The sequence below is a fragment of the Elephas maximus genome, chromosome 12, assembly GCF_024166365.1.
Source record: "Elephas maximus indicus isolate mEleMax1 chromosome 12, mEleMax1 primary haplotype, whole genome shotgun sequence".
Classification (NCBI taxonomy): domain Eukaryota; kingdom Metazoa; phylum Chordata; class Mammalia; order Proboscidea; family Elephantidae; genus Elephas; species Elephas maximus.
In genome coordinates, this window is record NC_064830.1 from 12070593 (window position 1) to 12084061 (window position 13469).

Sequence of the window (13469 nt, forward strand, 5' to 3'; positions counted from 1 at the left end):
GTTATGGATAAACCTAGATAAACCAGTTTCTAGATAAACAGATGCTGCCACTAATCAGAATATCATGCAAACTTACTGAAACAAAAAGCAGTAAGGGGCTGCAAAAGAAAAGAAATGCAAGAACAGACACTTGAGGTCCGCTAAGGACAACAAACCACAAGGGCTTCTTTTGGTCCTCGGTTCTATTCCAAGGTCAATAACTTTCAAAGAAGAGCTTTTTTGTAGTGGTATAAACACACACTACTAAATAAGCACAATGGCAAAATATGTAATAACTACTGCAAAAAGCCTTCAACCAGCCCAGGAATTAACAGGTTAAAAAGCATGATTAAAGAAAAGCACCACTGGAAGAGAACGAGGATACAGCGCAATTCCGGTCTTTACAAAATAATCTGCTATAATGAGGTGACAACCTGAGCAACACATTTTCATCTAACTTTGTAATGTTGCCGGATTTAATCCAGATTTAATTTATTGCTGTGTGGAAGCCTGGTGATTTACAGGAGAGCTAAGCGCAGAAAACCGAGCATACGTGTCCATTTATAGAACAGATGGAATCTCTCTAAAACTTTTCTTTTCCCCTCTATTAAGTTATGCAAGGTGTGCTTACATCCTGCAACTCCAAGCTCTACTGAAGGCGTAAGAACTAGAAATAGTTCGGTACCTGATCCCAGGGGAATGACAGTTGCTACAGATTATTTGACGTAGATTAGGTATGATACCATGAGTAGCTTCTAAAGGCAAAGAGCTAAAGTTAAGCAGAAGTCAAGCAGCTTTGAAACTCCCTTTTGACTATGGATGAAGGAGAAAAAAAAAAAAAAGAGCATTTCACACTGGAAAACAGAGGAACATGGGAACTAATTCTTTCAGTTCCACCTGTGGCAGAAAAAAATGGAATTCCTAGAGTTTAGACATGAGAGCTAAGACACAATCTTGTCTTTCTTTCTAGACAGGTTGACAGATTAGGAAACTGTTTAAAACAAGAGTCATGCTGCCTTCAAAGACCGGTGGGAAGAGGAGTTCTGGGTCTCTGGGAGCTTCTGACTCTAAAGGAAGAGACCGTGTAGCTCAAAGGAAGCAGTCCACCTAAGCCTGTGGACAACCAGAACAGAATTCCGTAATGCTTGATAATTATATGTGAGCTCTGGTGGCACAGTGCTTAAGAGCTCGGCTGCTAACCAAAAGGTCGGCAGTTCAAATCCACCAGCTGCTCCCTGGAAACCCTATGGGGCAGTTCTACTCTGTCCTATAGGGTTGCTATGAGTCGGAATTGACTCAACAGCAATAGGTTTGGTTTTCGGCTTCTATTATTATCCTAGGAGTTTAGGTGGCACAAGCAGTTTGCAATTGGCAACTAACCTAAAGGTTGGTAGTTCGAACCCACCCAGTGGCTCCACAGAGGAGAAGCCTGGCAAACTGCTTCCATGAAGATTACAGTTATACTCAGTTAACACACAGGGTCACCATGAGTCAGAATCGACTAGATGGTAACGGGTTTGTTTGTTTGTTTTTTATTATTAATATACTGGAATCTCTGGATGATATAAACAGTCAACACACTTGGCTGTTAAAAAAACTTTTAGAGGTTTTTTTGTTTTGGGTTGGTAATTATGTTAGTTTTCTCTTGCTGCTTAACAAATTACCACAAACTTAGCTGCTTAAAATGCCCATTTATAGCCTCTAGGAACTGAAAGCAGTCCCCTGCTGACAGCCAACAAGAAAATGGGGACCCCAGTCCTACAACCACAAGGAACTGAATTTTGTCAACAACCACAGGATTTTTCTTTTTATATAATTTTTATGGTGCTTTAAGTGAAAGTTTACCAATCAAGTCAGTCTCTCACACAAAAACCCATATACACCTTGCTACATACTCCCAATTACTTTCCCCCTAATGAGACGGCCCGCTCTCTCCCTCCACTCTCTCTTTTTGTGTCCATTCCACCAGCTTTTAACCCCGTCCACCCTCTCATCTCCCCTCCAGGCAGGAGATGCTGACAGAGTCTCAAACATCCACCTAATCCGAGAAGCTCACTCCTCACCAGCATCCCTCTCCAACCCATTGTCCAGTCCAATCCATGTCTGAAGAGTTGGCTTCGGGAATGGTTCCTGTTCTGGGCCAACAGAAGGTCTGGGGGCCATGACCACCGGGGTCCTTCTAGTCTCAATCAGACCATTAAGTCTAGTCTTTTTATGACAATTTGGAGTCTGCATCCCACTGCTCTCCTGCTCCCTCAGGGGTTCTCTCTTGTGTTCCCTGTCAGGGCAGTCATCGGTTGTAGCCGGGCACCATCTAGCTCTTCTGATCTCAGGATGATGTAGTCTCTGGTTCATGTGGCCCTTTCTGTCTCTTGGGCTCCTAATCGCCTTGTGTCCTTGGTGTTCTTCATTCTCCTTTGATCCAGGTGGGTTGAGACCAATTGATGCATCTCAGATGGCTGCTTGCTAGCATTTAAGACCCCTGACGCCACTCTTCAAAGTGGGATGCAGAATGTTTTCTTAATAGATTTTATTATGCCAATTGACTCAGATGTCCCCTGAAACCATGGTCCCCAGACCCCTGCCCCTGCTATGCTGGCCTTCGAAGCATTCAGTTCATTCAGAGAACTTCTTTGCTTTTGGTTTAGTCCAATTGTGCTGACCTCCCCTGTATTGTGTGCTGTCTTTCCCTTCACCTAAAGTAGTTCTTATCTACTATCCAGTTAGTGAATGCCCCTCTCCCAACTCCCCGCCCCCCGCCCCGGCCCCGTACAACCACAAAAGAATGTTCTCTTCTCAGTTTAAACTATTTCTCAAGTTCTTATAATAGTGGTCTTATACAATATTTGTCCTTTTGCAACTGACTAATTTCACTCAGCATAATGCCTTCCAGGTTCATCCATGTTATGAAATGTTTCACAGATTCCTCACTGTTCTTTATCGATGTGTAGTATTCCATTGCGTGAATATACCATAATTTATTTATCCATTCATCCGTTGATGGGCACCTTGGTTGATTCCATCTTTTTGCTACTATAAACAGTGCTGCAATAAACATGGGTGTGCATATATATATATCTGTTCGTGTAAAGGCTCTTATTTCTCTAGGATATATTCCAAGGAGTGAGATTGCTAGATCGACAACCACAAGGTTTTGGAAGAAGATCCAGGGAAGAAAATCTAGCCCTGCCAACATTTTGACTGCAACTTTGGGAAACCCTGAGTAGAGAACCCACTAAGCTGTGCCTTGACTCGTTAACACATAGAAGTGTGAGATAAGAAACGTATGCTCTTTTAAGATGCTAAATTTGTGGTAATTTCTTATGAGCCACATAATACTAATACAGAATTTTGTACTTGAGAGTGGGGCATTGCACTAACAAATTTCTAAAATGTGGGAGCAACTTTGGAATTCGGCAGTGGGTAGAGGGTGGAAGAATTTTGAGGGGTATTAAAAAAAAGCCTAGATTGCCTTGAACAAACAGCAGAAACATGAATGTAGAGGGTGCTGTCAGTGACGCCTCAGAAGGGAGTGAGGAACATGTTGTTGGAAACAAGAGAAAGGAGGATCTTTGTCATACAGTGGCAGAAAGCTTTGTTCAACTGATTCCTACTGTTACGTGAAAAAGAGAACTTCTAAGAGGGAAAGTCTGTTATATACACAAGGGGATTTACAAGCAAAATTACTTTTTTTTTCTTGCTGCTTATAGTAAAGTGTGACAGGAGAGAAAGAAAAAGAGGGAAGAACCATTAAGCAAAAAGGAACTAGGACTGAATAATTTTGAAAGTTCTCAGCCTCTCTAGATGGCAGAAGATGCTAAAATGAAGGGACTCACTGTCAGGAAAGTGTACTCTAGAGAAAAAGCTAAGAGTTAGCTATACCGCATTTTGCTAAAACCTCAGAAATTTAGCAACATGAGGTCCCTTTCAAGAAGTTAAGGGTATGCCTCATAGAGCCTCTCAATCAAATCCAAGGGCCTCTAGGGGGATGAGGGCTGCTGTCCCTCAGCCATCTCAACAGGGGACCAAAGTAGAGAATGATTTATCTCAAAAAACTTGTGGGTATGGCCTGTCTAATGGTATGAATCCCCATGAAATTCATTAAAGACCTACAAGACTTTTGAGAAAATTGTTTCGGCAGAAGCACTGCCAGCTTGAACTAAAAGGGACAGAAAACAAACAAACAAACAAAAACCTGTTGCCATCGAGTCGATTACGACTCATAGCAACCTTATAGGACAGAGTAAAACTGCCCCATAGTTTCCAAGGAGTGGCTGGTAGATTAGAACTGCCAACCTTTGGTTAGCAGCCAGGCTCTTAACCACTGCACCACCAGCGCTACAAAAGGTACAGATCAAAAAAAGAAAACCAAACCTATTGCCTTCAAGTCAATTCTGACTCATACCGACCCTATAGGACAGAGTAGAACTGCCCCATAGGGTTTCCAAGGAGCGGCTGATGGATTTGAACCGCAGACCTTTTCATTAGCAACATTATCACTGAACCACTGCGTCAACAGGGCTCCAAAAGGGACAGAGAAAGTGCAAAATGAAAGGAGACTATCAGAACCCCAAAATGCTACTGCAAGAAGCAGGCTGATAAAACTAACTACTCAGCTGCAAGCACATGGTACCATTCATGCAAAAAAAAAAAAAAAAAAGGATGACTCAGAGGGTGAAACCAAGAGCCCAGAGTCCAGAATTATTCCCTAGACTTGAAATTCAATTAAAAAAAAAAAAGAAAGCCTCCGGCTAGTGTTCACCCAGCTGGATATCAGAAATTCCATGGACCAGTGATTCCTTCTATTTTCCTTCCTTTTGAACTAAAATGTCTAAAGCTGTTATCCTAGGCCTGTCCCGCCATTCTATGTTAGGTATGTCAGGGACAGTTAACTTGCCTCTTTAGTTTCACGGGTCAACAAACGGAGAATTGAGACCCAGGAGTTGTACTTAACTGATTACACCTAGAAACCATATCTTGCACCAGGATCTGATTTAGATGATGGGGTCTGGGTCTTTGAGCTGATGCTATCACAGGAGGAATTCCTGAGACATATGAGGGACATGAATCATTAGGGGTCAGAAGGTGAGTGCTGTAGACACTCCAGAGTGGCCCCCATTATTCTCACTCCCTAGTGTTCACACCTTCTTGTAATCCTAGGGTGAACAGGACCTATGGCATGCTTCTAACCAAGAGAATATAGCAAAGGTCCAGAGATATCACTCCTGTAATTATGTTGTATTGAAGGTATTTTAAAGAGGTAATTAAGGCCAGTTAACTTTGAGTTAATCAGAAGACTGGTCAAAAAAGTTTGAAAGTAACTTTTCTAGAAGATGACAATCTTCATTTTCGTATGTAGAAACTTCCGGTTATCTCCAACCAAAGAAGGCTGCAATCTCCCTTACAAGGGGAGAAATACACTGGCCCAAGGCATGGGGAGGCAGAAGTAACAACAATGCCAGGGAGTGGGGCAGTGATGGAACTGCAGTAATACGCAGGAAACGGGGGACCTAAAAATGGAATGGCAGAGTAACAAAAGGAAAAAAAAAAAATACTCAAAACCATAAATACGAAAGAGTTCCCATTCCTTTCTTCCGAGGCACCACCTCTGGGTAGGTTTGAATCACCAACCTTTTGGCTAGTAGTTGAGCACTTAACCTTGTGAACCACCCAGGGACTCCAATTTTTATCCTTGGTTCTTGAAATAGAGAGAATTCAAAAGCATAAAACTATGTTACCATCTCAAATATGCTGGTGGGAAAAGTAGTGTTGAACCACCAAGTTGTCATAGTCTTTTGGTGGTAACTGACTTTCATCAGAGATAAAGTAACAGAAAAGTAATAGCCTCTGTTTGAGTAGCTTGAGTCTAATACTGGTGACAGGAGAAAGAAAAATAAAATCAGAGTGGATTCACTAAGAGGTAGTTCCCAATAAATGAAACCCAAATACAGGTTAACAGCTAAAAATAAGAAATAAAGAATACAGGGAGGAAAGACCTTTCACAAAATTATATTTTGCCCTGAGGAAGAGAACTGTTAAAAAAAAAAAAAAAAAAAAGTGAATTTAAAGTAGAAAGAAACTTCTACAGAGTTCTACAAAAGCAGAGAGACCAATCACAGAATTCTAGATATGGGGCATCCTGGTGACCACACTGACAAAAAGGATGGCAATCCCTATATAATAATAATTTTGAAGCCAAGGTATAAAAAGAAAGATGAATGAGTGACAGCTAAATGTCTTAAAAAGAAAAAAAATTCTGGCACTGATGGATAAATGAAGGAAACATTTTTAGAAATTATACAGCAAAAATACAGAAAGACTTTATCTTGGCTTACAAAATGCAAAAGGATGTGAGTTTTTTTCCAAAGCCAGAATTTGAAAAACAGGTTATTGACAATGACAGGGAAAAAGAACTAGGGAAGGTGCAGACACGTGGTAGTTTAGCATCACAGATATTTGGTTTGACACGTGTGCAAAAAGTCCCAGAGATTGGACAGCCAAACAATAGGCTGGGAAGAAATTTATTTAGGGAATATGAACATACAACTTTTAACATAAAGGGGCCCTGGTGGTGCAGCGGTTAAGCGCTTGGCTGCTAACAGAAAGGTTGGCGGTTTGAACCCATCAGATGCTCTGCAGGAGAAAGACCTGGCAACCTGCTTCCATAAAGATCACAGCCTTGGAAACTCTATGGGGCAGTTCTACTCTGTCCTATAGGGTCATTATGAGTCAGAGTACTCTTGATGGCAAAGGGTTGGGTTTGTTTGTTCATTTATTTGTTTAAATACACAACTTGCATATATGTATGGAAAAGTTGTTAGTAAAGAGTATTTCAAAATAGCCATGGGCTCGCAATATCATTTATCTCGGCACAATGGTTAAGCACTTGGCTGCTAACCAAAATGGCAGAAGTTTGAACCCCCCAGCCACTCTAAGACAGAAAAGCCCTGGCAATCTGCTCCCTTAAAAATTACAGCCTAGGCATAACAAAATGTATTAAGAAAACGTTCTGCATCCCACTTCAGTGAGTGGTGTCTGGGGTCTTAAACACTAGCAAGCGGCCATCTAAGATGCATCAAATTGGTCTTAACCCACCTGGAGCAAAGGAGAATGAGGAACACTGGAGACACAAAGTAAATATGAGCCCAAGAGACAGAAAGGGCCATATAAACCAGAGACTACATCAGCCTGAGACTGGAAGAACTAGATACTGCCTGGGTATCACTGATGACTGCCCTGATGGGGAACACAACATAGAAACCCTGATAGGGCGGGAGAACAGTGGGATGCAGACCTCAAATTCTCATAAAAAGACTAGACTTAATGGTCTGACTGAGACTGGAGGGACCCCAGATGTCACGGTCCCTGGACACTCTGTTAGCCCAAGACTGGAACCACTCCCGAAGCCAACTCTTCAGACAGGGACTGGACTGGACTATAAGACAAAGAATGATACTGGTGAGGACTGAGCTTCTTGGCTCACGTAGACACATGAGGCTCTGCGGGCAGCTCCTGTCTGGAGGCAAGATGAGAAGGCAGATGGGGACAGGACCTGGCTGAATGGACAGGGGAATACAGGGTGGAGAGGAGGGGTGTGCTGTCTCATTAGGGGGAGAGCAGCCAGGAGTACACAGAAAGGTGTGTATACGTTTCTGCATGACAGACTGACTCGATTTGTAAACTTTCACATAAAGCACAATTAAAAATAAAAAACTACAGCCTAGGAAACCCTATGGGGGCAGTTCTACCCTGTTCCATAAAATCTCTGTGAGTTGGAATCAACATGGCAGCACACGACAACACAATTACACACAAGCACTGAGGAACAGGCAGAACTCACTGAAATCCTCGCAGCAGTCTTGCTGATGCATTGTCGCCAGACATCGCTGAGTCGGTTCTGCCTCATAGCAAGCCTATGCACAGCAGAACAAGTCGTGCCCAGTCCCGTACCACCCTCACTATCGTTGCTACGTTTGAGCCCATTGTTATCGCCACTGTGTCAATCCATCTAATTGAGGCTCTCCTTTTCCACTGACCCTCTCTACTTTACCAAGCATCATGGCCTTCTCCAGGGACTGGTCCCTCCCAGTAAATGTCCAAAGTATGTGAGATGAAGTCTCGCCATCCTCGCCTCTAAAGGGCATTCTGGCTATACTTTTTCCAAGACAGATTTGTGCATTCTTCTGGCAGTCCATGGTATACAATATTCTTCACCAACACCATAATTCAAAGACATCAACTCTTCTTTGGTCTTCCTAATTCAATGTCCAGCTTTCACATGCATATGAGGCGACTCAAAATACCATGGCTTGGGTCAGGCACACCTTAGTCTTCAAGGTAACATCTTTGCTTTTTAACACTTTAAAGAGGTCCTTTGCAGTAAATTAGTTAATTCATTAACCCTTTGCCATCAGGCTGATGCCAACTCGTACTGACCCTAAAAGACAGAGTAGAACTGCCCCATAGGGTTTCCAAGGAGTGGCTGGTGGATTCGAACTAACAACCTTTGGGTGAGCAGCTGAGTTCTTAACCACTGCACCACTAGGGCTCCAGTTACTGCATCGGGATGCCTGTTTCTACCATTTAAGAACCTCCAGCACATTACTCCCCTTGCCCCGAGAGATTAAAGTTCCTAGAACCACTATGATTCCAGTTTGATTCTTAGAGTCTTGGAATTATAATTATTTCTGCACACATTTACTCACAATATCACAACTTCTGTGTACATGCTATGTCTTCAAATCATCAAATCTTATCAATCATTTATCAATTCCTTAACAATATAAAACCAATCTTATGTTAAACCTCGAGATGAAGAAGACACGCATCTCTGGTACATGCAAATATCTAAGAAAAGACACACTTACTTTTATTGTAGCAGGTCGCCAGCACACCTTTATCTGCTGGACTGGCACTAATGTGCCAAATTTCGCCCACTTGATGAAGGAGAACATTTTTATTTATAATGTTATTTTCGTCGTCAAAATCTATGATGTGGATCTACAAATACAACAAAAGAGCACATCAGGACCTCAGACACTTTCCACAGTACCTTAATTTAACATAATGGTGGCAAAGAATAATGAAATGTATATTTCATGACAGATAACATTTTTCATTATTATTCTTATTAAACTAACAGCATAAACTTGTGTGATTTCATTCTTATGGTACTCTTCTCAAAAGACAGAAGTATGAAGTCCCTGTAGGATATTTTTTAAGATTGCAAGCTACATAACAAACACTGCTTTCTGGACATCTGCAGTTTTAAAGAAACGAGACATCAAAAGCCGTGTAGCCAAGAAGCTGGGTTACGTCGTCACCGGTGTTAGGGTTAGAGTTGTCCAGGGTGTCCAAGTTGGGCAGGAACTTTTCAGTCCCGCTGTTTGGCTGTGGGGAAAGGGGCAGAGATGACAGGGTACTACTGCCTAAATAGACCTGGGATTGACCAGGCTTTACTCACTTCATAGTGAGCATAACTCAAATCACAGGTCAGAAATGGTTAAACTGGGAAGGAGTGAGGATGGATTCTATGGACATTTTTAACTTCTTTTTATAAATGAGCACAACAGCTGTCACCTCTTATGATAACACAATATTAACTATAATAGCATTACACGTTAGCCACTACATAAAAAAGTTAAATATGCTATTTTCATGCTTTTCTGCATAATTTTTTTAAAGGAATTAAAATGATTTTTATATTCACTTTCTTATCAATTCCCCAAGTCAATGAGAATATATAATTCTTCTTTTAAAAATGGGTGTATACAAAGAAAATAATCATGGATCTACACCAAGATTTATATCCAAGAATGCTCACTACTACATTGATTATCATAATGAAAAATTAGAAGTCATCTACACGTCTGGCAATAGGGAATTGGTCAAATAAATTGTAGTATTTCACTCTAATACTAAAATTAAGAGATTCACTGTCAGGAAACTATGGTCTTGAGAAAACCCCAAAGATTGGCCATAAAACATTCTGCTAAAACCTCAAAAATATCAAACATTCTATATGCTGTAGAAGACCCTTTTGTGCCATGGGAAAATGTCCCTAATATATATTTAGGGGGAAAAGAATATACTAAAGAGCTACATATGTGGCAATCCATTTTTTTGTTTTAAAAAATTACGCATGTCCAAACGAAGAGAAGGAACAGAAGGTAAATGGTTATCTTTGGATGGCGGGATTATAGGTGGTTTTCCTTTTCTTCTTTGTGGTTTTTTCTGTATTTTTTTTTAAACATTAGGCATGATTAGCATGCATTGCTTTTGTAATCAAAACACTAAATGTAGTTTAAAGAAAAATTTTACACGATACCCAAGAGCATCTTTATTTTCCACTTGCTTCAGACAGCCTCTCCTGTTTTATTCTTGAGTTTCTCCTCTCATGTCATGCTTTAGTGCAAAAACAACCTCCAGTCCTATTAAGAAGTTAGTTTTAGCTGTGCGTGGCCATCTAATATATTCTACTGGTCTCACCCCTTTGGAAGCAAGGAAGGATGAAGAAAACTAAACATACAAGGGAAAGATGAGTCCAAAGGACTAATGGACCACAACTACCACGGCCTCCACCAGACTGAGTCCAGTACACCTAGATGGTGCCTGGCTACCACCATGACTGCTTTGACAGGGATCAATATAAAGGGTCCCGGACAGAGCTGGAGAAAAATGTAGAACAAAATTCTAACTCACAAAAAGAGACCACACTTACTAGCCTACAGAGACTGGAGAAACCCCAAGCGTATGGCCCTGGACACCCTTTTAGCTCAGTAATGAAGTCATTCCTGAGGTTCACCCCTCAGTCAAAGATTAGACAGGCCCATAAAACAAAACGAGACTAAAGGGGCACACCAGCCCAGGGCAGGGACTAGAGGACAGGAGGGGACAGGGAAGCTGGTAACAGGGAACCCAAGGTTGAGAAGGGAGAGTGCTGACACGTCGTGAGGTTGGCAGCCAATGTCATAAAACAGTATGTGACTGTTTAGTGAGAAACTAGTTTGTCCTATAAGCCTTCATCTAAAGTAAACCCAAAAACCAAACCCACTGCCATCGAGTCGATTCTGACTCATAGCAACCCTACATCGAAAGTACATTAAAAAAAAAAAAAGTAGTAGTGGCTTTAGACCCAGGCTAGAATTCAAATCCTGCCTCTGCCACTTAATAATTATGTGACCGGAACCTCAATTTCCCCATGTATAAAATAAAGATATTACTAGCCTCCCAGGATTAATGAAAAACCAAATGTTTCCTCCTTCTCTTTTGGGTGAGAGATTTAAAAATAATTACCATTAGAATATCTTTAAAAATATTCTCAGTAAATCTCTCACTGTACTCATAGCCCAATACAGTTTTCACAGTGGGTTCTCAAATACTCCTGGTGAACAGCTTCTAAATTATAAGAACTAGGGAAACTATAAAGCAACACTTTTTTTTTGCAAACTAAAGCAAGTTTATTGTACTTTTTTTCCTTTCCACATCAGAGGGAATTTTACTATTAAATACATTTTCCTTCTCTGGACAGGTCACACATCTAGACACCTATAAGAGAAAAATATTTGGGAGTACTTCCTAAAGCTAAACATAGAGATGTCCTACAGCCCAACAATTCTACTTCTGGGTACATATCAAACAAAGACACAAACATGGATTTTTATAGCAGCTTTATTCATGATACCCAAAAACTGTACATACCCAAATAATAGGATGAGTTAATAAATTGTGGTATATGAATAAAATGGACCACTTACAGTCATGAAAAAGAACTACAGATACACAGAACAATACTGATGAAACCCGCAATGTTGAGTGAAAGAAATCAGATACAAGAGCAACATACTGCGTGGTTCCATTTTAAGTTCAAGAACAAGTCAAATAAATTTATGGTGAGAGAACAGTATTCATGCGTGGTGGGGGGTGAGGGTTGGAGGTTTAGTTCAGACTGGGAGAACTCCTGATAGAAGCTTCTGGGATGCTGGAAAGGATCAAGATAGTGGTTACACGTATGCAAATGTGTGCTCACATGTATGTGTGTTTATGCGCGTGTGCATGTATCTGTGTGTGTGCCTGTAAAACCGCATCAAGCTACATACTTAAGATATCTGTGCACTTTAATGCATGCAAATAACAACTTACAAGCAAAAAATGGATTAGAGTAAATACAAGCAACAGAGGGAAAGTCGTTGTTCTTTATAACCAATGACTTACTGTTTTAAAATAAGATCTTTGTGATACCAATTTATATTTATTATATTTGCCAACTTTTTTTAAGTGGTGACAACCAACACTGGTAAGGCTACAGTAGAACTGGTAGGCACTGCAAATCTGTATAACTGTTGTAGAAGGTTTACCATAATACATAAAAAAGAACTATATTAATGTTGAAGTCTTTGAAACAATTATTCGATTTCTTGAAACTTATTTCAAAGAATAAATGAACAAAAAAAATCATGGAATATTACGTAGCTTTAAAAATCACAATGAAGAAAAATTATAAACACAAAAAGTGTTCAAGACAATATTAAAATCTTAAAAGCAAAATACAAAATGGCATGCAATTATAAAAAAGTCACACATGAACACAAACTGAAAGGTAACATGAAAATTCAAAATAATGTTTCTGTTTTTAGGGAGAACAGGAAATTTTTTCCTCCAATATTTGATACATTTCCTACTTATCAGGAAATCCATTAACACTAAAAAAGAAAAAAAAGAACACACTTAACTGTACTACTTTTCCTTTCCCAAAACCTATTCCTCTGAAATGCACTAAAAGCATGAGGACCATTACATCGTGGAAGTCACAGTGTTTCTGGTTTCATAATCCTCATTTGTTGACTGTGTCGAGCAATCCATCAAGAACACGTGGCCTTTCCTACTTTCCCTTGCACACTGGTTCCTCACCCACCTTCACAAACGTCTCTCCTGCCTTTTAAGCTTTCCAGATACTCAAAGCTAATCACTGCTCCCTGCTGGGCCTAGCCATCTCTCAGGCACCTCTACCAACATTAATCTCACCTGTGGGAGTGTCTTTCTGACCACCTCATCATAAAGCTATTTCCTTTCTCGTGAAGACACAAAGCAAATGATTTCTAACCAGGCTCTATTACTTCATCCAAACATATCTTTCCTGTAGATTTGTTCCTTTCAACTTTCTGGCTTGATAATGCCGAAGACAGACTAGTGAGGGAAGAAATGGGAAATCTAAGTTTAGCCTAATGCCATCTCTTCTAATTTGACATACTCTGACAATAGCCCTTAACCTTCATTTTTAAGCCTGAAGAGTCTTAAGGCTTTTCTACATACCCTCATTAAGGCGGAAACCCTGGTGGCGTAGTGGTTAAGTGCTACAGCTGCTAACCAAAGGGTCAGCAGTTCGAATCTACCAGGGGCTCGTTGGAAAGTCTATGGCGCAGCTCCATCCTGTCCTATAGGGTTGCTATGAGTCAGAATTGAATTTACAGCACTGGGTTTGGTTTTGGTTT

The 13469-nt window shown here is 40.6% G+C and overlaps 1 protein-coding gene across 2 annotated transcripts in view; it reads right to left on the reverse strand.

Annotated features, from left to right (window-relative positions):
• EIPR1 (EARP complex and GARP complex interacting protein 1) overlaps positions 1-13469 on the reverse strand; it is a 190128-nt gene that overhangs the window by 140866 nt on the left and 35793 nt on the right. The window contains exon 1 of one of the 2 annotated variants that reach the window (XM_049902785.1): positions 8847-8931. Coding sequence is in view for 1 of the 2 variants with exons in the window: in XM_049902784.1 (XP_049758741.1) it covers positions 8847-8979 (133 nt within the window). In the remaining variant the exon portion in view is untranslated. Of the gene's footprint in view, positions 1-8846; positions 8980-13469 lie in introns of those variants that run through there. The other variant, XM_049902784.1, reaches the window with a different exon arrangement.